This window comes from Myxocyprinus asiaticus, chromosome 10 (genome assembly GCF_019703515.2).
Source record: "Myxocyprinus asiaticus isolate MX2 ecotype Aquarium Trade chromosome 10, UBuf_Myxa_2, whole genome shotgun sequence".
Classification (NCBI taxonomy): Eukaryota; Metazoa; Chordata; class Actinopteri; order Cypriniformes; family Catostomidae; genus Myxocyprinus; species Myxocyprinus asiaticus.
Genome location: NC_059353.1, coordinates 49,447,182 through 49,473,619, shown reverse-complemented (window position 1 = coordinate 49,473,619; position 26,438 = coordinate 49,447,182). Strand labels below are relative to the sequence as shown.

Sequence of the window (26,438 nt, the reverse complement as noted above, 5' to 3'; positions counted from 1 at the left end):
CCACGAGGAGGTTACCCCATGTGACTCTACCCTCCCTAGCAACCGGGCCAATTTGGTTGCTTAGGAGACCTGGCTGGAGTCACTCAGCACACCCTGGATTCGAACTCACGACTCCAGGGGTGGTAGTCAGCGTCTTTACTCGCTGAGCTACCTAGGCCCCCATTTGAGCATACTTTGATGTTAGGAAACTGCAATCTGAGTTGTCAAACGAAAAAAGATTAGTGTAGACGTGGCCTAGTTATGGATGCCGCAATTATTACGTTTTACTATTATCCACAATTAAAAATGTCACGAAAATGAATTTAGAGTCCACGGTTAAAAACCGTCGCATCTTTCAGTTTTCGCTGTAAGCCTATCTCTTTTGCTTTTGCCTGGGTGGTTAGGGCTGCTGTTGCTATGGTTACGGACGGTGGCCACATGATGCTTTAATGGTCAGATGTCGTGGACTGAACGTGAACTTTCAATTCACGTGAAACTGAAGCTTAAACGCACGAATTCCAAAATATAACAGTGGAATTCGATCTACCAGAATCATATCCATCAAAAAAGCAACTTAAATCGTCTGTTTGGCAGCATTTAAATGACTGACTGAAGACGGCAGATGTAAAACAAGCAGACAGAAGTCCTAGAAAGAAACACATCCTACAAATGGGACAGGATGCTCCACTAATTGTAATTAAGTTTAATATCTTTAGCTGTGGTCATTTTAAAGTGATGAATTAAAGATGACACTTTTTGTATTGTTTAAGCATGCTGACAGCGTGCGATGCGTTGCGTGTAGTCACTATCAGTGTGTAAACTGTGAAAAGTTGCGTCTTAAATCGTTATTTATAGCATTGCTTCTGTACAAATTCACCGCATTCAACAATAAATGTCCATTTTAGTCATGATTGGACTTTAAATTGCCTGCTGTGAGCAATGTTCCTGTTATTATGCATAGACCAAAAGTTTAATTGTAAGGTGTTGTGGACAGTATTTATAGTCTGTAGGCGATTCTTTATGTCGGGGTGTCTGACAGACAACGGATTACTTTAATAAACTGTTGCAGAAGAAAAAACTGTTGGATGCCATGAACTACATGTTTGCGCACCCACAATAATCGTACATTTACACACATTGAAGCACATCACTGAGCTCAGGATGCGTATAAGCGATGTCGTGCCGTAGATTGGAGTGTCTCTTAATTACCTAATTTTTTTGTGTGTGTATTAATCAGTTTTCTTATTGTAGGGCTGCCCTTAGCATCCACATATCCCCAGAAATATGTCCACTTAGACGTTCAATTGTTATTTGTTATGCATTTTTTGCATAATCTTAAAAACAGTTAACCGCAATTTTTTTTCTCAGGCGGTAATCTAACCGTCAAAAACTCACACTGCGGCATCCCTAGGCCTAATACGTTTTTGTTTGTAAACACATTATTTTTGTTACATTTACACCTTTCATCCACACAAGAAAAGTGTTTTCATCCACCGAAAACAGAGTTTCGAAAACGCTCTCCATTACCGCATGCTTTGGACGGTAACGGTCAAAACTATGATGGAAACTGCAAACTGAGTTTTGGAATGAAAACAGTTTAGTGTGGATGTGGCCTAATACATTTAGTTTGAAAACATATTATTTTTGTTACGTTTGCACCTTTCATCCACACTAGAATTACATTTTCCTCCATCGAAAATGGAGCATTCCGAAAACGCTTTCCATTTGAAAACGATGGCGTTAGGAACCCGAAAACTATCATTGTGTAAACACCCTTTAATAACAAGTTCTTCCTCGTCTTGACTTGTTTGGGACACGTCCGTCAAGGGCATAGATTTGGCTTGAACATTGGGGGGGGTTGCGGCGTGAAGCATTTACATGTTTCCTTTGATCATGGTATAAATATTGGGCGGGTTGTACTTGCTTGTTTTGATTATTGGGGGGGTTACCTCCCCCCATCCCCCCTGGAATCTACACCCCTGCGTCCGCTCTATTTTAACATAACTTCATGTTTCTTTGTCGCTCTCAGTTTGTAAATAATGTACAGCAGTGCTGCCCACTGATAGCCACACAAATATATCTACTGTGGTATAAACATTATTGAAAAATATCTACCGTTTGAAAGATTTCTACTGTCATACCATCCAGCCCTGTATATGTCAATTTTTTTATGTTTCTTTTTTATTGTGAAATCTCATCTATTATCCAGCCGGTTCAGGGCAGAGCAATTCAGTGCCTTGTGTCCTCTGCCACTAAGCACATTTATATAACTTCACGCTAGCTGCCAGAGGTTTAAATCAAGAGGGAGACAGAGACAGGAAGAGATGCTCCTGGGGAACAGCTAAATTAGAATAAAACAAGAGGTTCTTTAGCCAGTCAGAAATATGGGAGGTTCTACAGAAAGACTGCTTGTGGTTTTGAAGTGTGTGTGTGGCTGTGCTTGAGTCTGCAGTGGTAATGGAAATGCCAATGTACAGTATTGATTATTTGGCTGTGGTAGAGGCGAGGTTTTTAAAAGCATGGGGGAGAGGAGAGAAAACAGCATGAAAGTGCCCGTAATCTTCAGCTGTAGTGCGTGACTGTTCTCTCTGTGTCATTATAATAGTAGCCTCCTGTAATATGCATTATCTCCTGCTTCGGTTGTATTTCCTGCTGTGTGTCGTGTCAAAGAGGATGAGTGTTTAGAGGGAGCAGCTGGTCAAATGTGAGGCCTCCCTTCTCATTCTCTCCTGGGTCAGTCCGTGTCAATTCAACCAGAGGTCCCTGGCTCAAAATGTTGTTTTTGATAATTTGGTAAAAGATAAACATAAATGATGGTAAAAGCCAAAATATTAAATGCCATGGATCAATATTTATTGAGAAATCCATTTCTGAAATCCCAAGACTAAATATGGGAATTGCATTAACTGAGGAGCCACACTTGTCGCTTATTCTTAATAATAGTGGATTTTGACATCTATTGTTTTTATGTAGATACATAAAGGTACGTTTCTAAATTATTTGTACTTCAGACCTTTATTTTGTTGGACAAGCAGAACTAGCTCCATGCTATGTGACCCACATTTGGTTTTTTATCCATTTAACACTTTACGCATGAGCCATATTGAGAGCCCCATATCTCTGGGATTTAACCATATAGGGCTTTAAAAATGAAAATACAAAATGGAGAGTTTGTTCTTAACCATACTCTAAAAGAATATTAAGGTATGTTTAATACTGCTGGAGTTATAGGCACTCCAACTTTGGAAAAATAACACACACAGAAATTTTCTTATTAATTTTTTCTCTTTTTTGGACTCCATTGGCATATAATTCATCAATGGATACTGAAGTCAACTAAGTTTAGTAATAGACCAACCTATCTCTGTGTTAAAATGAAATAACGATGCTGCCATCTTTCGAGGGTTATTTTTTGACCCATAGTTTTGCTCTAAATTCATAGCAAAAAATTTTCATTTTGACCCCCTCTTCAAAATAATGGATTATTACTTGGTAAATATTGATCCATGGCAGTTTCACTGATTAATCTGTGCCAATAGTTGCTTTTTGGAACTACCGGTTATCTGCAAAACTCTATGCAGATAGTTTCCAGTATTTTATTAGGATTCCTCTGGTAGGAGGAAACCTATTGTTTTTGTTAGTATTCTTCTTCTTCTTCTTCTTATTCCTGTAGCTCTAAATTGCCCAATAACTCAAGATCTCCTTGGTAAAAAGTTTTTAAATTTGGCACATTGATACTACAGGCCACAAGTAACTACCACACCAAAAATGGCCCATGTGAGCCTATAGGTGGCGCTACAGGCCACGCTCAAATTTGTCCATTTTCAAAGTGATGCCATTTCCATCCCATAAGTCCCACATTTCTGAAACCTGGTATATATGCCTCATTTCTCATGAGGAACAAAAAAAGCCTCTAGAACCCATAAAGTCCACCATGATGGATTTTCCTGTACAATACAAATTTGTCCAAAGTACACAAATCTACTCCTCCTGAACCATAGCTCCAATTGACTTGAAACTCGGTATGTATGTGTAGGATACATGTCTTTCAATTTGATATTTAGCAAAAATGAGTACAATACAAAATGGCTGAAAGGTGCACATTTATGTAAATGTCCACATTGTCTCAATATCCATATGTCCAAAAAATCTAATGCCATTTTGACTAATGTTTTTCCCCAACCTAACAGGCTTCAAGATGACATCGCTCTGAAGTACTGTGCAAAATTTCACCTTGATATGTCAAAAGATGACAGAATTACAGTTTACTATTATTTATCGCTAACGTTAAAATAATGCTTTACAAATCCGCTAGTCATAAAACCGATACTTTGATTGTCACCAGTTCATATGAAGACTCTTGCAATGTTTAATAACAAATTAATGAATGGTTGTGTATATGTGTGAAGTACATGTCTCTACTGTAAATTTTTAAATAATTTGCAGTTTTGGGGAGGAATCTGCATTGCTGCTTGCAGCTTTAATTTTATTTATTTTTATATATATATATATTAATGAGCACTAAATACGCTTTCATGTGGGACACGGATGTGCGCGGGGTCTTTGAAGCCAAATTGTGCTCTGCTATCCGTGCGGTGTGCGCATGCGTCAACCGGGCTTCCCACGAAGCGTGAGCTCCAGTGACAGGATCAGTGCGAGCGCATCAACCGGGCGCTCCTTAAAATGTGAGCTCTCGTGACAAACGCAGAACGGCCCACATGCACGATTAATTTAGGCTTCCATCGATATCGTTGCGTATGTGACCAATTTGAATTTTACATGAGAATTTGCTATTTTAAAATACCGTGGAGCAGTTCAACCATCATGTGAAACGTCTTGACAACACCGACATTCTGAACAGCACTAACGAGGGAAAGAGAAACACCTGCTCAGCTCCAGCATCAGTTATCAGACTTATCAGTTTATCTTTCTTCAAAAAAATTTGAAGTATTAACAAACTAAAAAATTTCAGGCTGGGACGTTTCTGAAATTTGGTTGATTTGACATGGAATAACCCTTTGTAACAGTATAAAAATGGGCAAGGAGGGGTGGGAACCGGCTGAACAGTCAACATAAAGGTTTAATGATAAACTTAAACGCCATAAAACATAAACAAACACAGACACACATGTAGTGTAGCCGCGTGCGTCTCTCCCTCTCTTGAACTGGCGCCCCCGGCTCCCCTTTATCTCGCTCTCCCACTGATCAGCTGATTCAGCGCCAGCCATGCACCATCACGGCCCGGCCACGCCCTCCTCCTCATCATACCCTTATTTCACTTTCTCCTCTTGTGTGCTTTACAGTCACTCTGGGATATTACTGGGCTGGTATCAGTCCGCCTGCAGCCTTCTTTCAGTTTTACTCTTGCCCTTTGCTTCTCTCTTCTCCTCTCATCCTTAATCTTCTCATCTTTCTTCAGTTTGTCAGTACTTGTGTTTTAAAATCATTCTAATAGTGGTACAGAATCATTCTCGGTCGTTTTTGTCAATAATATCCTAAGCATTTTACTAACAGGCATTTTTTACAGTACTCCAACATTTCCGAGTGGGGCGGTGGAATTCGGGGCCCTGCGGCTCGCCGTGACTGGCAGAGTGACGTTGGATTAGCGCACACAGAATGTGTGTATTCCTCTTGTCTCCGCAGTCTTTTTTTAGAAGCCTGCTGCATCAGTGCTAAAATGACTCACTCTGTACTCCCACAAACCACCAGCCATATTTGCAGTGATTTATACTCCTAATGATTGATTTATGAGTGATTTACACACGCGTTCTTAATAATCACTTCCCCTGCGAGTGGCTTGGATGTGTGAGTGTGAACATCGGCATGTGGGTTTATCATCCTTTGGGGACAGTCGGGGATGTCCTCAATTTAAAAATAAATAAATACTAATAAGAAAAGAAACTGTTTTTTAAATTCTCAAAATGCTAAAAGTTTTCTTCTAGGGTTGGAGTTATGGTTTCGGTTCAAGTTAGTCATTATAGGCCTAATTATATAAAAATAATTAAAGGTAACACTTTACAATACGGTTCTATTCATTAACATCAGTTAATGCATTAGGTATCAATATTTTTACTGCGTTAATGGATCTTGGTTGATGTTACTTCTATGAGGTTCATGTTAGTTCACATTGCATTAATTAAGGATGAACTAGGGGTCAGATACTGCGCTCATGTACTTGCACTTTTCCTTGTAAAAATTCTCTGATACATCTGATGTACAGATGTCCTAGTGTGATTATTAAACTACAAAGGCTGTGATTGAATCATATATACAGTTGTGCTCAAAAGTTTGCATACCCTGACAGAAATTGTGACATTTTGGCACTGATTTTGAAAATATGACTGATCATGCAAAAAAACTGTCTTTTATTTAAGGATAGTGATCATATGAAGCCATTTATTATCACATAGTTGTTTGGCTCCTTTTTAAATCATAATGATAACAGAAATCACCCAAATGTCCCTGATCAAAAGTTTACATACCCTTGAATGTTTGGCCTTGTTACAGACACACAAGGTGACACACACAGGTTTAAATGGCAATTAAAGGTTAATTTCCCACACCTGTGGCTTTTTAAATTGCAATTAGTGTCTGTGTATAAATAGTCAATGAGTTTGTTAGCTCTCACGTGGATGCACTGAGCAGGCTAGATACTGAGCCATGGGGAGCAGAAAAGAACTGTCAAAAGACCTGCGTAACAAGGTAATGGAACTATATAAAGATGGAAAAGGATATAAAAAGATACTCAAAGCCTTGAAAATGCCAGTCAGTACTGTTCAATCACTTATTAAGAAGTGGAAAATTCAGGGATCTCTTGATACCAAGCCAAGGTCAGGTAGACCAAGAAAGATTTCAGCCACAACTGCCAGAAGAATTGTTTGGGATACAAAGAAAAACCCACAGGTAACCTCAGGAGAAATACAGGCTGCTCTGGAAAAAGACAGTGTGGTTGTTTCAAGGAGCACAATACGACGATACTTGAACAAAATGAGCTGCATGGTTGAATTGCCAGAAAGAAGCCTTTACTGCGCCAATGCCACAAAAAATCCCAGTTACAATATGCCCGACAACACCTTGACACGCCTCACAGCTTCTGGCACACTGTAATTTGGAGTGACGAGACCAAAATAGAGTTTTATGGTCACAATCATAAGCGCTATGTTTGGAGAGGGGTCAACAAGTCCTATAGTGAAAAGAATACCATCCCCACTGTGAAGCATGGTGGTGGCTCACTGATGTTTTGGGATGTGTGAGTTCTAAAGGCACGGGGAATCTTGTGAAAATTGATGGCAAGATGAATGCAGCATGTTATCAGAAAATACTGGCAGACAATTTGCATTCTTCTGCACAAAAGCTGCGCATGGGATGCTCTTGGACTTTCCAGCACGACAATGACCCTAAGCACAAGGCCAAGTTGTCCCTCCAGTGGTTACAGCAGAAAAAGATGAAGGTTCTGGAGTGGCCATCACAGTCTCCTGACCTTAATATCATCGAGCCACTCTGGGGAGATCTTCAAACCGTGCGGTTCATGCAAGATCGCACCAAAGACTTTGCATGACCTGGAGGCATTTTGCCAAGACGAATGGGCAGCTATACCACCTGCAAGAATTTGGGTCCTCATAGACAACTATTACAAAAGACTGCACGCTGTCATTGATGCTAAAGGGGGCAATACACAGTATTAAGAACTAAGGGTATGAAGACTTTTGAACAGGGGTCATTTCAGTTTTTTCTTTGTTGCCATGTTTTGTCTTATGATTGTGCCATTCTGTTATAACCTACAGTTGAATATGAACCCCATAAGAAATAAAAGAAATGTGTTTTGCCTGCTCACTCATGTTTTCTTTAAAAATGGTACATATATTACCAATTCTCCAAGGGTATGCAAACTTTTGAGCACAACTGTATATATATAATTTGCATGTGCAGCACACTTCAAATGTGAGCGCTTGTGAATGTGTGGAGCTGGTGTTGTGCGTACATAAAGACACAAAGTGCTCATACCTTTTAGAGTTCATTGGATCATACACGGAAAACACCATCATGAGCATTATGCGCCCTGTTTGTTGCAGATGACAGCGATCAGAGCACTAATTCACTTTTGTAGCGTGAGGCACATACAGCCTACATATTTATTGAATTCAATAGCAGCCTTTTGTGGTTTAATAAACACTTTTGGTTCATGTGGCGACCGGCTTTTCCGGTAGTGAGAAGCTACCATCAAAAACATACAGAAATGGAAAGGGCTTCAAAATAAAAGTTTCTGCCAAAATAAAAGCTTGATTTAAATTGAAAAAAGTATTTATCACTACTGTATAGTAGAGGCAGACCAATATATCGGTTTTATCGATTAATCAGTGCTGATAGTTGCTTTTTAGAACTATCTGCAAAAATCTATGCCGATAGTTTCAAATAGTTAATTTTTTTTATTCTTCATCAATAAACCTCATCTGGTGAAATTATATATATATATATATATATATATATATATATATATTAGTGCTGTCGGAATTAACGCGTTAATCGCATGCGATTTAACTAAAGTTTAACGCTTTATTTTTTTCTTAATCGCAATTAACGCATTTACCGTTAATACAGCATAAACCAGCGCTTGGGGAGGGTGGAACCTGTGTAATGTGTCCGCCCGGAGTCGTTACACTGACACACCGCAACAGCATTTCCCTGTCAGTGATAAAATGATGGAGAAAGGACCTCTTAGCGCTTTTATTTGATGTAGAAAACAAACCCAGATGGGACCTGTGATAAACATCAAGTGTTTTCAGCCTGTCTAAGGCGCATTTCAGTTACCACAGAAGCACGACAAGTCTTAACCATCAAACCGCTTTCAAAGCGGTGCTGGTGCTGGCGTTGACGCTCTGACACGAATTATGAATGCAGCTTCACGATTGCTGTAACAAAGCAGATAGCCATAGTCTACTGGCAGATTGATAATGTGGAGGATGAGAGTTTAAGAGATTTAATAGCCATTGCAATGAATACTAAACCAATAGGGACTAAAGCCATCTTTACACTGTAAAGGTGTCACAGAAGCTGCATCTGAAGTGGCAATTTGATTGGAGTGTTTATTGCTATATAAAATATACTGTTCACATACTTTCTTACCGCATAGGCAAATTGTTTTAGGCATACATTTTGTGAGGGAAAACAACTGATTAAGAAAGTGATTCTTTGCTATGTAGAAAAAGGTCTCTGCATGAGCGGTTGTGCAGTAAATTTAATTGAAAACACTTAGCTTCTGTTTTTTCTCGGAAGAATGAGTCAGGCTGCGTATGGGAGATGAACTGAAGGCGTCCTTTTTTTTTTCTTTTTTTCTCTGGATGACAGAATGTGTTACTGAAGTAAGTGTGAATGAGGCAATTCTCCTTTTACAAAACATGGTTAGATCTACAATATGTTGAATTGGTTCAAGCTGATATGCTTAAACATAGAAATCTTTCATTTTGATCTTCCAAAAAAACTGTCAATATATCACCTGTGTAGGGTTATCTCTAACAGAATTTCAGTAGTTGATATCTGTGAACCTTCACAATTCTTAACACAATAAAAGCTAACCTTGTGTGACCCCCGCGTACACATGCGTTGACGATGTATTTTGGCTTCGCTATACACAACACATAATTTAAATTCGTTCAAAGCGACTGATCTCAGTTCAGAAGACTCTGTGCTGTCAGTAAAGGGTTAAACTTTTGAGTCATGTGACAAAACAACATGGCGCTGACCACTGCAGAGTTTGTCTTTGTGAGAAACACCAACAAAACTACTTGTAGTAAGGAACCTAATTAAGTTTTTACATTGAAACCTGTTTGAGTCAAAAGATTAGAGTCTCTAGTTTCATCTGATATGCCATTTTTTTTTTTTTTTTTTTTTTTTATTTGAGCGATTTATTACGAAACACCACGCTGCTAAACACAATATACACTAATGCGTACTTTAGGTCATCTTTTCCTTAGAAATCCTATATTCACTGTGCATTATCACATTGAGAATAAATGGGTTCATCCAAAAGCTGAATAATGTTGCTTTCAGAGGCTTTATATGGAGTTAGGATGAAAATAAGGTGCATTTCAAACTGTTCTGAGACCAGTGTAGACAGACAGCACACTGGAGGTTAAGTCATTCACTAAATAGGGAGCAAGGGAGCATCCTATAGCTTTCTATGCAGCTAAGTGCATTCACTCCTAAAATCCAAACAAAAGTTCAGTTTCAGGCTGCAGATGATGTTTGGACCCAGGGGCGTAGTTTCCAGGGAGGGATGGGGGGGAGGTTACCCATTTTACATTTTTACATTTTATGCAATAAAATATTCAAGCCAAATCTACGCCCTTGTTTGGACCACTCAAAATGTTTGGCAGACATGGGACAATGATAATCAGTACATAGATTCAGAATTTATAATGTATCATTTTATTTTAAAATGATTGGCAGTGATTGGACGACGCTGGCCATTACTTGTATCAGGATTAATTATGCTAATTTCTGATTGGTAAAATGCTTCAGCACTGGCTGCCACATTGAGATGTTGTTGCCAAACTAGAAACAAAACATTGTAACACAGAAGTCAAATCAAGTCAAATAATTTGTATTTGAGTAGTTTTTTTATTTGTGCTTTTCCCAATACACATTGTTCCAAAGCAGCTTTACAGAAAATCAGCTGTAACGTCTCAAAAACATGAATAACTAACACTCCTGTAATCATACTTAACAATTTGATGAAAGAATCTAACTTTCTATATAGCTTGATATTATTGAAAATTTCACAACTTAGTCCCGCTGTCCACATATGAGGACATCAATTTTTAGGGGGAAAAATTGTGTTCTAAAAAAAATGTTTATTAGGTGCTACTAGTTGCAAATCAAAAAGGGAAGTTAAAATGCACACAGCAGTCACACTCGGGTCTCAGGAGGTTAAAATAAAATATTATATTAAATTGAATAGGGCTTGGCAATAAAACAATCTCAATATTTAAAGCACTCAAAATTTTTTTTCGATATTTAAACTATGTTCTACATCTAGACAATCAGGTGCATGTCGGTAAAGACGCAAGCAGTTCGGCTTTCCACTGGCGCGAAAGAAATCCTCTCAAAGCCACGCACAACGCTAGGGGACAGTTTGCTCCGCATCGCGGTCAATCCTACAATCCACTTCGCGAGCAGGACGCTCGGCTTCCATAGGAATGAATTGAGAATGCTGCCTCAGCTTCGCTCACTACGCGCCAGTGGGAATGTAGGGTCAGACTGTATGAAGTTGCTAACGATTAGGCTACGCCTGTCACCGCGGTCCGACTCCGGGTCCGGACCCCGGATTGATTCTATCCGGACCGCAAGGCATCATGACAACAGTTGCACCCTCTCATCGTCTCTAGTGAGCAGCGTGACAAAACAACAGTGCTATCTGATCTTTCTGCACTGTATTCTTGAATATTTTTTCTCCAGCACCGAACATGCTTCATTTATGCCCTGTCCCGCTCTGCAAAGTACAAATAAATGTGAACTCAAAACTTAGGATGTTTATAGATTTCATTTATTATGCTATCTTCACAGTTTACAGTTCAGACCATTGAAAAGTCGAACGTGATTTTCGTAATTTAAACGCTGCTCAATGTAGAAAGACTGATATTGTAAAAATCTTTACATTTAGCATCGACTGCTAAAGTGCTGTTACTTTTGGCTTCACTACACAGGAGGTTTTTGACATTGAATTGGTAGAAAATTGGCTAAAAATCTCAACAGCTCAATTACAGTGATCAATGGTGTAGTAATGTCCGTTGCCCCTGTGGGACCATGGTGCTCAGGTGCCGTTCACTGTCTGCTTGTTTTACTTTGTGGTTTGCATTGTTCCCTGTGATTGATTGGTCTCACACAGCTGCCAATCATGAGCTCTCAGCATGTGATTGGAGAGGGGCAGACAGGTGCTGACCCTGAGATTTAATTGCCTCTTTGTTGTTGCAGCAGCTGTTCCTCTCACATCCCTAATGTACACACTACCTAGGACTTAGGTTTGGTCTTACCATGGTTAGGGACACTTCAGAATCAATAGATAAGAAATAAAGTATTATATTTTGCTTTAGGAAAATGGTTCACCCAAAAATGTTTAATTCTCTCATCATTTACTCACCCTCATGCCATTCCAGATGTGTATGACTTTATTTCATCTGCAGAACACAAATGAAGATTTTTAGAAGAATATATCAGCTCTGTAGGTCCATACAATGTGTGTGAATGGTGACCAGAACTTTGAAGATCCAAAAAGGACATAAAGGCAACATAAAAGTGATCCATATGACTCCAGTGGTTCAATCCGTGTCTTCTAAAGCGATCCAACCAGTTTTGGATGAGAACAGAACAAAATGGGACCCAATTTTCACTATAAATCTCAACATTAGTAATCTCCTTGACGATCATGATTTCATACACAGTTACACTTCCGAGCACCATCTAGCATTCTGCGCATGCGTTTAAGATATTCTTCTAAAAATCTTCATTTGTGTTCAACTGAAGAAAGATAGTCAAACACATCTGGGATGGCATGAGGGTGAGTAAATGATGGGAGAATTCTCATTTTTGGGTGAACTATAGAGTGCAAAATTCTGGTTCTGGAAGTAAACATTTCTGTGGCGTGATAAAATGATGAAACAAAATCTCAAAGGTTTTGCTTTATGAGGACATAAGGACTTGTGAGTTTAATCAGAGCATTAAAAGAGCGTGTGAAAGGGGGGCTTGGGTAGCTCGGCGAGCATTGACGCTGACTACCACACGTGGAGTCGCGAGTTCGAATTCAGGGCGTGCTGAGTGACTTCAGCCAGGTCTCCTAAGCAACCAAATTGGCCGGTTGCTAGGGAGGGTATAAACACATGGGATCAAAGTTGAAGAAAATTAATCGATTTTATGACACTAAAATCATGTTAACACACACATTGTTTTCGTCTTGTATCTATACTTTTGAAACAGTGAGTATTTTAACGTTTACAGATTGACCCCCATTGACTTCCATTGTAAGTGTCTCACTGGAGGAGACTTTTGTCTCACTTTTTTTTTTTTTTTTATAAATGAGGGGCGAGTTGAATTTATGATAATCAACATTATGCCACTAATGCTGTCGATCGAGCACAACATGTACTGAACCCGGAATATTCCTCTAAATTCTCATTACTGTAATACAGAAATTTTAATGAACTTTTGTATATTCATTGATTTATATCAGCATAAATGAAAGGCAGTAATGCATTACATTAATGCATTACATTTCATTAGTTATTTTGCATTACAGTGATGAGAATTTGAGGGGTAAATGTGCTAAACAGTCCTAATGTTTCTATAAATAGACTTCATTGTCTCTAAGCAAAACATGATTTCAAATTTTTTTGTTTTTGATTTTGGTGTGAAATATGACCTAGCCATGTACATGATGGGTTTCGTGAGATTCACCCACTTACACACATGAAGCTCCTTATAATGCCACCCCACGGGGTAGAGCTTATCCTAATGAGACCTCTTGGAGTTATGGATACACAGATGATGTGCGTGTGATGTTGTGTGTGCAAAAAGCTCTGCGTATAACATTCTACATACAATATGTTCTTTCTTGAGTATGCATACTTGTTTGTTTAGACCAAGTGATGGATATGTTATTTACATATGAGTTTACAGTGATGCAGTGTGTGTATGCTTTAAGTCTGTGTGTGTGTGTGTGTGTGTGTGTGTGTGTCTGGTATTATGCATCCGGCTCAAGCACAAAGCGGAACAGATTGACGTACCCCTGGTATGGGTGGGATTATTTACTCGTGTCAGATGTGTGCGGGGTTCGGTATGGGTGTGTCTCTGACCATCGACTGGAACCCGATCCGCAGCCCCACCAGATGTCCTGTCTCCAGTGTGCATCCCTGATGTGGACGTCTACTGTAGAGTTGTTGGTGGCAGTGTATGCCTGAGCCACTAATTTCAACCTGGTCTTATAGAATCACATTATCATACCTACATTTTTGCAAAATTTTTACGTCACTCATTATACGTATCGGTGAGATGAACACTAGAGGCACTACAACAATTAGACACAAATCACGAGTAATTCGCCCTGTTCCTCACACAATGCTGTCTTATGACATATAAAAATGTTTACTATAGCGCATGACTCATTTTAACGTTTGCATTACATAATCAACAACATTTACAAGCGTGTTCGAGTGCGATTAAATTGCACAGTAGCTCAACTGATACAGCGTTGCACTTGTGATGTAAAGGACCGGAGTCCTGAAGAGCACGCAAGTCCACACGTGAGCTGAAAGTGTCATAGAAGCACCACAAAATTATGTTAATCGTGTTTTTTATCTCACATATGCTTTTTCTGACACTATTGGTTAGGTTTAGGTTTAGGGTAGGGAGGTCGGTTTTGTTGATTTAAAATTTGTATGAGTTAAACTTCAAAAATCTGTTTGGCGGAAAATGTAACTCTCTTTTAGAGCCACGCAGTGGACATTTCACTTTGTAACTACTGCGAATCGTCTAAGGTAGCACGTAATATCAATTTGCAAACATTTCGCCACAGTCATGTGATTTTCATAAGATCAAGCTGATTTTATTGGATCAAACTCCTGTGAGTGCAAGATGAGTCATCAATATTTTCAGTCTGTTTTCCCGGAAGCTTTTTAAATGGACAAATCTGCTAGAATTGTGTAGATTCTAGGTTAAAGGAATATTCTGGGTTCAATACAAGTTACGCTCAATCTACAGCATTTGTAGCATAATGTTGATTACCACAAAAATTATTTAGACTCGTCCCTCCTTTTCTTTAAAAAAAAAAAAAAAAAAAAAAGCACAAAACTTACAATGGAAGTGGATGGGGCCAATTTGTAGACGTTAAAATCCGGGACTGAAAACAAAATGTTTTTCATTTCAGATAGTTCGGAGCAGAAACATACTTTTCCGGTTTCGACGTTCCCCAGCCTTCTTTCCAAATGGCAACTGGTTAGAACAAAATAAAAGCACAGTTAACGTTCTTTTTAAAATGACAGTACACTGCGCTAAGAGTGGGGGATAAACCAGTTGCTGTGATGCCAGATCTCGTAAGAGAAACAAGCAACATGGTCTGAAAAAACAAGCCCAAAATAAGCAATTCGATATTTTTTTTTTTCATGTTGTGAATTTAATTATATAAAACATCCATGCATGTGCAAAGTAGTTGTTATATATAGTTGTCTCGGAAGGTTTCATCCATAACGTGCAGTAAGGAAAAGTAATGTGTGATGCATTTTTTGGGGCAACAGGAAGTGGTGTAATTCCAAAAAATTACTGTAATTAACCTTTTGGTCTTTGGTTTAATGAAAAAATTATCTGAACGAAATTAACCGGATATTAACCAGTTTCCAAATTATACTGGTGCATTTTTTTGGCTGCCGCCCGTAATTTTTCACACTCAAATTTAAAAGCTCACCATTCACACATACTGTGGACTTATTCATAAATAATATTGTATGTGTTTGTAATCTTATGATTATAAGATTTCTTTTTCCTAAATTTATAAACATGTAATTCTGGTTCTGTTCACTCTACCTCACTTTGAAAAGTCTCATTTTATTCCACTAGATGGCAGAAAGCACTAGATAAATATTTTTTTCTCAATCACAGTATACAGATCTGAAATGTAGGTGGCGCTCTAACACATTTTAGCCCTCACAGATGTGCTCGTCCATAGACATTCTGTCTAATTTTCAGTTCAAGCACCACCCTTATTTTTTCATCGAATATCTCGGCCTCTGTGTGGACTAGATTTTATCATCAATAGTCGAAAACATATTTTTATGCTGATTTGTTTTGCATGCCTTTCCTTCTGGATGGCATATTGTGTTCTGGACATCTAAGATATAACACTGGATTATTCACACAAGCAAGCTCACAGTCAAGTGAAAAAATGGCTCATTTTTTAGAGAACGTCCTAAGGTAAAAGCCGATATTATTTAAGGCTTACAGCAGCAGTTATCTGAGCATAAAAGAGATGTTTGTATTTGATGACTTACAGAAATCATATTTCACTTTGTGATTCTTTTGAAAATCTTTCAAACTGTGGTATTAGGACAATAAAATAAACTGTACAGTCACATTCCTGAGCTAATTTCAACGCAAACATTTTGAGGCCTTATTTTGTTATTTTAAGTAATATAAATGCAGAAGCGATGGTTATCTCAAATTTCACATTCTAAGCTTTCAAATGATACCTCATATCACACCTGACTTGTGTATATGGAAACTTTAAGCGTAAACATTTTCACGATATACAATGCAAAAAAATTCCGTTTTCGGTTTCATACCTAGAACAGTTTCCCAGTAGTCCCTGTTTAAAATACTGTTTCAAAACTATCGCCACAAGACGTCAACAATATGTGTAAACCATTATTTTAGTGTTATAAAATCACTTAACCATTTCTATGTAGTTATCCAATTTTACAACTTTGTTACCATGACGATGTAATAACCCTAAAATGACTGTAAAACAGCTCAAATAACACAAGTTTTAACAGAAGAATTAATGTAAGTGCTTTTATAAAATTATAAGCATCACATTTCTGCCTTTTAAACCCTCCAAAAATTGGCCCCATTCACTTCCATTGTAAGTGTCTCACTGTAACCTCCATTTTTGCCTTTTTTAAAGAAAAGGAGGGACGAGTCGAAATTATTTTTTGGGTGATAATCAACATTATGCCAAAAAAAGCTGTCGATTGAGCTCAACTTGTATTGAAACCGGAATATTCCTTAAATGTCCAGAACTCACCAGGCAGAACGGACCTGTGTGTTTTGCGAGACGCTCTCGGTAGAGCCCAAACTAAGGCTTAAAGGATTATGTGTTGATAAATCTTTCTCATTCTCTTCCTGGATGTCTCTCTCTTTGTCTATCCATATATCTCTTTCCTTTTCTGTCATAACTTCGACATCACACAAATATCTTGCATTTGCAAGTGAAAATTACTTGTGTGTGTGTGTGTGTGTGTGTGTGTGTGTGTGTGTGTGTGTGTGTGTGTGTGTAATGAATGTTAAGCTCATTATTCATAGTCACTGTTCAGAACCAGCTACAGTCCAGTACAGTAGGAAAATTATCCACTTGGACAGGAACTGCTTTGATAAAGCCAGATATTATTTATGTCAGCACTGCCACCCAAACCCATGAATAATTCACAACAGTTCAGATTGATGTTGCTGTGGAGAGAATGTTTGTGATAGAACAGAACCAAGCCAGACCGGACGGATCTGGATCTGGAGCAGGATCTAGAATCTGATCAAAAACAGATCAACTAAAGTGTTTTCATGAGAGCGAGTGTGAGAGTGTGTTCATTAAAATGTGTTTGTGATTGTTTGGCAGGTCTTGAGTTTTTTTCCCTCTAGACTGTAACTCAGAGCCGGAGTGGAATTACACACACACACACACACACACACACACACAGGAGACTTTTCGGGGTTACCTGAGAGAGCGCTCTCTGGTTTCCTGCCGCACTCTCGGCAGCGTGAGATGCATATTCTGCATTATTGATGCGCTGCTGCTGTGGCTCTATCACACCCACTTACATAGATCAGTTTACTGCTCATACATACCCCCAATACCTCACATACACCCTTCAAATACCCTACTTACACCCATCAACACCCCAGATATACCTGTCATGAATACTCCACATACAGTATTTTCATCAACACACAATACACATTTACACCTGTAATACATCAACAACCCTCACAAATATCCTACATATATTGTAACCCTTATACTCCACATATACCCATCAACAACACTTCTCTATTTGGCCCACAGAGTTATTTCAGTTGTTTAACAACCACTAATGACACCATTGATTGGTTGAAAAAGCCATGTCTGGCAAGAAGTTGGCATTGGTCTCACGAAAATAGGGTCAGATTTCCCTTTAAAATCAAAAGGAAAAATAAATGTTACTTTAATTGATCTTATGCATAAAGAAAACTATAATATATTCATATATATATATATATATTCAACGATCAGCCATAACATTAAAACCACCTGCCTGATATTGTGTAGGTCCCCCTCATTCCACCAAAACAGCGCCAACCCGCATCTCAGAATAGCATTCTGAGATAATATTCTTCTCACCACAAATGTACAGAGCGGTTATCCGAGTTACCGTAGACTTTGTCAGTTCAAACCAGTCTGGCCATTCTCTGTTGACCTCTCTCATCAACAAGGCATTTCCATCCACAGAACTGCCGCTCATTGGATGTTTTTTTGTTTTTGACACCATTCGGAGTAAATTCTAGAGACTGTTGTGTGTGAAAATCCCAGAAATACTCAAACCAGCCCATCTGGCACCAACAATCATGCTACGCTCCAAATCACTGAGATCACATTTTTTCCCCATTCTGATGGTTGATGTGAACGTTAACTGAAGCTCCTGACCCATATCTGCATGATTTTATGCACAGCACTGCTGCCACATGATTGGCTGTTTAGAGAATCACATGGATGATTGTTGGTGCCAGATGGGCTGGTTTGAGTATTTCTGTAACTGCTGATCTCCTGGGATTTTCACACACAACAGTCTCTAGAATTTAATCCGAATGGTAAATACACCCTGAATACCAGCCCATCTGGCACCAACTTTGTGAGAGTACACAACTTTATCATTAATTTAAAAAAAAAACGTTTTCAAACATGTTTGAAAAAATTAAATACATATATGTTATGTATTATAAAAATACATATATTGCACTACATGTCAAAGTGTTTGCCCACCCTGATTTAGACAGTAATACAACCAAATTAATTCCTTTTTTTTGGGAGAGTTTGCCCTGCAATGCGCTTGCGTAACTACAGCAGCAGATTAAAGGATGTTCAGCCTGGATGATTGTGTGTATATGCGTGTTTATATCTGTGAGTGATCATGGGTTGCTAGCAATGTGTGCCAGATGTTTCCCCCTCAAAGCTTTTAATACGCATTCTGCTTTAATCTCAAGTCAACACTAACACAGTCAGCCAATAGAGAGGCTGGATCACAACGATGGCTTCCCGGAATCAGTGTTCTCTCTCTCTCTCTCTCTAAAGAGATAATCATCAGTAATGTAAATGCCTCGACTCCCTCTCCTGCTGTGTGCGAAATGAGATTGGAAATTAAAATAAGCATCTCTTTCAGTCTTTATTTAGCAGTCAGAGCTGTTGTTTAGTTTCTGTTTAAAACATGTTTGTATTTCATTAAATTTGTTATGCTGGAATATTACTTTGGCTCTGCTCCAAGATCTAGTGAGCTGCCTATATAGGTAGCATTTGGAGGCATCATAGGTATGCTTCTGACGTAAGGGCTGTTGCAAAGAGTAGGCACTTTCTATTGCCATTGGCTAATATAATTGGCTATATTCCTGACGAAGCAAAAGCAATAAAAGTAGTTGCTTGTTCTGAGCTAGTTAAAAATTGACATTTTTAAGTTAGACATGGACCAAAACAAAGTCAAACATTGGATTCTTCCACAGAATCTAGTATTTGATTCTAAAAGACTTAAAATACTACAGTATTTTATTTTTATTTTATTTAAACAATCAGTCACAGAAAAACAACATCAGTCCATTTCTGTTGACATACTGTTCTGTGTTTTTTTTTTTTCCTGCAGGTGTGTCCTAATCCCAAACTGAAGTCATCTGTAAAGCTTCTGCCCTCATTTCCTGTCGAGTGGGCTGCATCTGCCCATGCACACACACGGCACCATGGGTAGCTCCCCGGAGGTGCTGTCCTGGACGTCCTGTCCCAGCCTGTTGGTGGGGAAACTCAAAGAGGAGCTCAAACTCACCGTCGCTGGGGACTCCATAAAGAAAACCAACGGCAACGTGTCTCCTCAAGCCCTGCCCCCTCCACAGATCATCACAGACCTGGCACCACCCACCACGCTCCCTATGCCGCTGCAACAGCTGCAGCTCCCATGCAGGGATGATGACTTGGGCGGTACCAGTCCTCCGTGCACTGCCCTCAGCGAAGACTCCACCCGCGAGCATGGACACTTCGAGAATAGCGTGCTGCAACTGCAGGAGCACGAGGAGGCGGAGTCACCTGCCTCCTGCGTTCAGGGTGGGTGTGGCAGCGGCGGCGAGGAGAGGAACGATGAGGGAGGATGTCCGATGGACCATAGTGGGGATGATACAAACCACCACCCTCATGACGACATTAAACTGCACTTTCAGAGAGCCGGTACTGGCAGTGGGGGTTTTCTGGAGGGCCTGTTTGGATGTTTGAGGCCTGTGTGGAATATCATTGGAAAAACATACTCGACTGAGTACAAATTACAGCAGCAAGGTGAGCAATTGAGGGGTCATGTAAGTACAAACATAACTTAAGCCCCATTTATACCTGGAATTAAGATTTGTTTTGGGCCATCCGTTTGCAACGGGATGACGCCAAAGATGGGTGTAAACGGGGTGAAAAAAGTTTTGAGATTTGATCACTTCAGCCACATTCGGCTGTGGTCGAATGAGGTCAAAAATACATGTGACCACATTAGGCTTGTTGTGTAAATGCTCGTCTGTTTGAATGCGTTTGAACAGCAGCAAACACCGCCCGCTCACCTGTCAACCTACCGCTGTGCTAAAACAAGAGCTTAAACTTACCTGGTTACCTGCAGCTTTAAAAGGAAATAATGAGTCGCGTGAAGTGACCCGATCTAAGGGGTAGAGATTGAAACTGCACCCGGCTGATGAACACTCTGGCGCGGGCATGCTCGTCCCTCGCGCACACTTCCAGTTAGATTATAATGTGATGGCTCGCCACGAAGTGAATCATAATACATATGTATCACAGCGTGTATCTTATCGTGAAGAAAATCGGTGATATGCAGCTCTATTAAGAAGAGAGAGTTTTTTTGTGAGTTAAAGATGGACTGAAGTGAACAGAAAGGTGAGAGAGGGTAGTCTTCACCCCATTATACACTGAAACAAAATACATTTTTGATTTGTTGTTGTTTTGGCTTGTTTTCCAATATAAATATCTCAAACTCCTTTAAAATAAAGTACATTTACTTTAGGAGCTATACTGCAGAAGAAGAATTTGTTATCTGAGAATGTTTAATATAATATTAAATATTTAAATATTTTAAAATATCTAAAAATCCTTAAAACAAGATACATTTACCTGAGAAGCAGCATATAAGATATTTAGACTTGATTTCAGAGAATCTTGAATATAAGTATATTTTGTCTTTACTGCACTCGCTGATGAATAAACAAGTGAAAAATACACTTATATACAAAATACACTTATATATAAGATACATTCTCTTAAAGCAAGTCTAAATATCTTATATTGTTTTAAGGATTTTTAGATATTTTAAATGGAAAACAAGACAAAACAATTCATTATAATAGGATTATTTGCAGTGAATTTTTTACTGAATTAAACTTAATAAAAAGTAATTTAGAGGTATTTTTAAAAGATCTCTTTATTATTAGTAAGCACATTTAATGCTACCTTTTAAATCAAGGTACAAGCTGAATAGTCGATTAAGAGCTAATGATTAATCGTTGCAATAATCGCCCAAATAGTCGAATAATCGTTCTAATAATCATTAGATTAATCGATTATCAAAATAATCGTTTGTTGCAGCACTAGTTGTGACTAGAGCTGTCGATTTAACGTGTTAATTCGGTGTGATTAATTGTATAAAAAATAACGTGTTAAATTAAAACAATTAATCATGTCCCTTCATGCTTGAAGTACCAGCTGTTTTCAGCAGGGGGCAGTAAGTGAAACTTCAGTTGTATAGGCAACGTGCAGCTTATACAGAGAACAAACCAACCCTTCAGCAGACAACACAACATGAGGACACGTTCTTGCATTTAAACACAGCTTGATGGAGTGCAAATCCGAACTTGGCTATCTCAAGATGTGTTTTTCTAAGTATTAAATTATGTTTAACTTGACACAACAGCCTAAAAACAGGACGTTTATGATGCAATGCAACTGAGGCGCTCCACAAGCGTCCCTCTGACGCAGGTGTACATTGACGAGTCCTTAGAAAAGACCTCATAATAAATCTCAGACTGATTGACAAATTCAGTTGCAAAATGGATTGCTGTGAACTGTAGGCCAATGATTGACTTATGTTCAATAATATTCAAGTAAACAGTACATTGAATTCTAAAGCCACTTTTTGTATTGTCTTATCAGTGCTTAACTGCTCTGCCACAATACTGTAATGCATTATAATTATCTGAATATTATTTTTGTATAATATATATATATATTTTATATATTAATTGCGATTAATTGCGATTAATTCAATTAATTAATCGGCATACCATGTAATTAATTAGATAAGAATTGACAACCCTAGTTGTAATGCATCTTAATAACAGGTGTAAACAGGGTCTTAGTTCTCAGTTTTGTTTCGTTTAAGTATCAACTTTGTTTCAGATGTGTCCTGAAATTCCTTAGGATAAATAAAATGAGTCAATTGTTCACATATAGAAATTATATCGAGGTATACACTTAATGTAAATGGCACAGCTCAGATTATTTGATGAAAAATATTTGTTCATATTGACTTTTAAGAGACATGGTTTATCTCTTAGATCTACTTTATTGATAATATTTGTCACAGTATTTGACTATTTATTTAATATTAAAGAAACCTTTTTATGTGTTTTTATTATTATTGTAAATTATTAATATTATTTTTATTATCAATATTATTACTGTGGGCTCAAACAATGTCTAAATAGGGCTGGGTAAAAAAAATAATTATGCAATGCGATCTTAATTTGAACGATCTCGATATCGATTCTTCATCCCAAGATCGATCTTTTAATCTAATGGGTTTTTTTTAATTAATATTACTGAAAACACTGAGGCCACTGGTTGAGCCAGTGATGCTAAGTCATGCTTATCGGCCTCTTCAAACAGATCTTGCAATGTTTTAAATCACCACAGGGCCACAGTGTTTACACTTTTTATTATTTATTTATTTATTTATTTATTTTTGGAAATTGTTGAAGTTGCTCTTTTATAGCTCAGGAAAATGAATACAGTCAGTTGATCAAAAACAGACAAAAATAAACATTTAATTATAATCGGACATAGTAAGGATGACGTAAAGTGATTCGCGTCCTCTTTCGTTAATATGCGCCTTCTACAGACGGTCTTTACAGGGCAGCCGGTTTTCTTAAAGAGACAGTACCATTTTAGGACGTGTCCAACAAATTAATGTAAGTACTTGTAGAGTATGCATGCAAACAATAAACGTGTAACAAAATAAATGCAATATCATATTAATTGATATTATACATGGATTTGTTTATTTTTAAAAAGCTCAAATGTGGCCAAATTGATGAAAAATGTAATAAAATATAACTAGTAAAATTATATTTTCATAATGTACCTAGTTAGAAGGTCCCCTGTATAATTAACAGCATTAGCTGGGAAAGAATGTATTTCATATGTAAGCAAATTAATCGAATCAGAATCGAGAGCTTGTGAATCGGAGTCGAATCGATTCGGAAATCTGTATCAATACCAACTCTATGTCTAAACCCAGAACCAGATCTCTTTCATCTTGTCAGTGCAACAGTAGACGATATGAAAATAGGCAACATTTGTAGGACAACTGAAACACTGTGCCATTACTGCAGGCAGGCTTGCAAAAAAAAAACAATAATAATAATCATCAAAATATTAAGTCTTGACCAACACAAAATGGATATTGTTTGAAAGCTTAGAAGCTCTACTTTACAATCCATGTAGGCATTATGAATAAAACTGTTTTACTGTTCAAAAGTGTTTTGAAATTTGCAGACAAATCAGAAGTGTTCCATTTTGATAATTTATATAAAAAAAATTAAAAACATTCCTCTGTACATATTATTGCAATCAGTAAAAACATCAAACTCATCAAACAGCCATCTGTCATATGTTGTTGGAATGCTCTCAAAGAGGTAGAATACAACCAGCCTATTTCTTTTACTTACAGACAAAAATATAGCGAGTAATAGCTAGGTATATGTCTTTGACAATTATATTGGTGTTGCTCTAATGCTGCATTTTCACTTATAACTTCATGAAAAATAAATGGAATATAAAATATTAAATAGCATTATTTAGAGTATATGATTATCTTTAAAACGAGCCCACACACAAGATAATCAGATGCAGAGATCATTAGATAATCCACATGAAGCACAATGTTACATATGGCCACCAGGAGATGGTGCCAAATACATGACACAGACTCAATGATGACTCAAATGGCACAGAATGAAACTCGTTCTGTGAAATCTCATTACTAAAATCATGTCTGCATGTTTTGCAAACCTTTAGTCATTGTTGTGTTTGCATGTGTAATTAGTTCTTATGTACAGTTATTATGTTTTATTTGTTTGGTGAAGCTTTTGGACACTTTGAGATGTTTTTGGACACTATGATAAATTATTTTTGTAATGCTTTTACAAACATCCAACAAAGCAACTTTTGATTGCTTTGTTGGATCAACACAACATTTTTCTCAGATACAGTTTTTGGCTCAATTGTTTTGTGATTTTTCAGCAGTTTCTTAGGCCTAGAGTCTCAGAGTGTATCATAATCAATATCATTAAAAAATGTGAAAAGTTTTTTTTACAATGATATCAAACTTTTTTTTTTTTCTTATAATCCTTATAATCCTTTAATTTTGGGTACCCCACTGAAACAGGAAATCTTTAAAAACACCTTCAGAGCTTAAAGGGTTAAATGATTAATTTTTTTATCCCTTTTTCTCCCCAAGTTGGCATTCCCAATTCCCACTACTTAGTAGGTCCTTGTGGTGGCACGGTTACTCACCTGAATCCAGGTGGCGGAGGACAAGTCTCAGTTGCCTCCACTTCTGAGATAGTCAACCCGCGCATCTTGTCACGTGGCTCACTGTGTATGACACCGCGGAGACTCGCAGCATGTGGAGGCTCATGCTACTCTCCACGATCCACGCACAACTTACCACACGCCCCATTGAGAGCGAGATCCACTAATTGCGACCATGATGAGGTTACCCCATGTGACTCTACCCTCCCTAGCAACCGGGCCAATTTGGTTGCTTAGGAGACCTGGCTGGAGTCACTCAGCACGAAACATACATTTTAAACTAGATTTTTTAAAGATTTCCAATTTTTATCACCTCGGATAAACTTATTTGTCAATGACCCAGATAAAACTTTAGTCTTAGTTACAGTTGATCTTTGTACTATGCTGCTGTTGTGATTGATTGCTTAATATTCTGACCGTGTTCCCTGATTGATCAACAGACATGTGGGAGGTGCCATTTGAGGAGATCTCTGAACTGCAGTGGCTGGGCAGTGGAGCTCAGGGCGCCGTGTTCCTCGGAAAGTTCCACTCGGAAGAGGTCGCGATTAAGAAAGTCCGCGAGCAGAAGGAAACGGATATCAAACACCTTCGCAAACTCAAGCACCCCAATATCATCAGCTTCAAGTAGGTCATGATTTCACCATAAAGTATCATTAAAGTAGTCCATACGACTTTTGTGCTATATTCCGAGTCTTCTTAAGTCATACAGTAGCTTAACGTATTTAATGTGTTACAAGAGTGACAAAACATTTAATATGTGTGTTCTCTGTCAGGGGTGTGTGTACGCAAGCGCCATGTTACTGCATCATCATGGAGTACTGTGCACAAGGGCAGCTCTATGAGGTTCTTAGGGCAGGACGCAAGATCATGCCTTGTTTGCTGGTTGACTGGGCCTCAGGGATCGCCAGTGGCATGAACTACCTACATCTCCACAAGATCATCCACAGAGACCTCAAATCACCAAAGTAAGAACCTTACTGTCTGTGCACAAATGCAGCAGAGGGAACACCGTTGTTTCCTGTTGTAAGGTGTTGTTGGGTCTTTAGAGATGCTCAAAATAATGGCATTTATTTGTAAATACAATATCAAACAACTGATTAAATTGAAAAGGGTATATGTCAGTAACAAATATCGGTCATATCAATTATCTCTGTTCAGCTTTTGTGGTTGTGTGTTTTCATCTGTGTACCCTGCAGTGTGTTAGTCACTCAAAATGACTCGGTGAAGATCTCAGACTTTGGAACATCTAAAGAACTCAGCGACAAGAGCATGAAGATGTCGTTTGCAGGTACAGTCGCCTGGATGGCCCCCGAAGTCATCCGGAATGAGCCAGTGTCAGAGAAAGTAGACATCTGGTGAGTGTGGTGTTGCAGAAGCTGCTTTGAAACTGTCACTTAAAGTGGTTAACCCTCGGGGGTCTGAGAGTGTTTTGGGCCCCGGAGAAGTTTTGACACGCCTTGATGGCTAAAGTCTGATAACACTGTATTCAGCACAAACTGGGCTACAATAATATGTGAGCAACATGTATGTACATGTTTGTATTTTTGAGAAAATAACGTTTATGCATGGTTTTTGAAAAAACAAACATTTTACGTCACTGAAATAAGGCCATATAACA

The 26,438-nt window shown here is 38.3% G+C and overlaps 1 protein-coding gene across 1 annotated transcript in view; it reads left to right on the top strand.

Annotated features, from left to right (window-relative positions):
* LOC127446918 (mitogen-activated protein kinase kinase kinase 13-like) overlaps window positions 1-26,438 on the top strand; it is an 84,696-nt gene that overhangs the window by 45,209 nt on the left and 13,049 nt on the right. Inside the window, exons 3-6 of the mRNA XM_051708240.1 lie at window positions 19,617-20,293; window positions 25,261-25,444; window positions 25,594-25,785; window positions 26,017-26,175. Coding sequence (XP_051564200.1) covers window positions 19,693-20,293; window positions 25,261-25,444; window positions 25,594-25,785; window positions 26,017-26,175 — 1,136 coding nt within the window. The 5' untranslated portion in view covers window positions 19,617-19,692. The remainder of the gene's footprint in view (window positions 1-19,616; window positions 20,294-25,260; window positions 25,445-25,593; window positions 25,786-26,016; window positions 26,176-26,438) is intronic.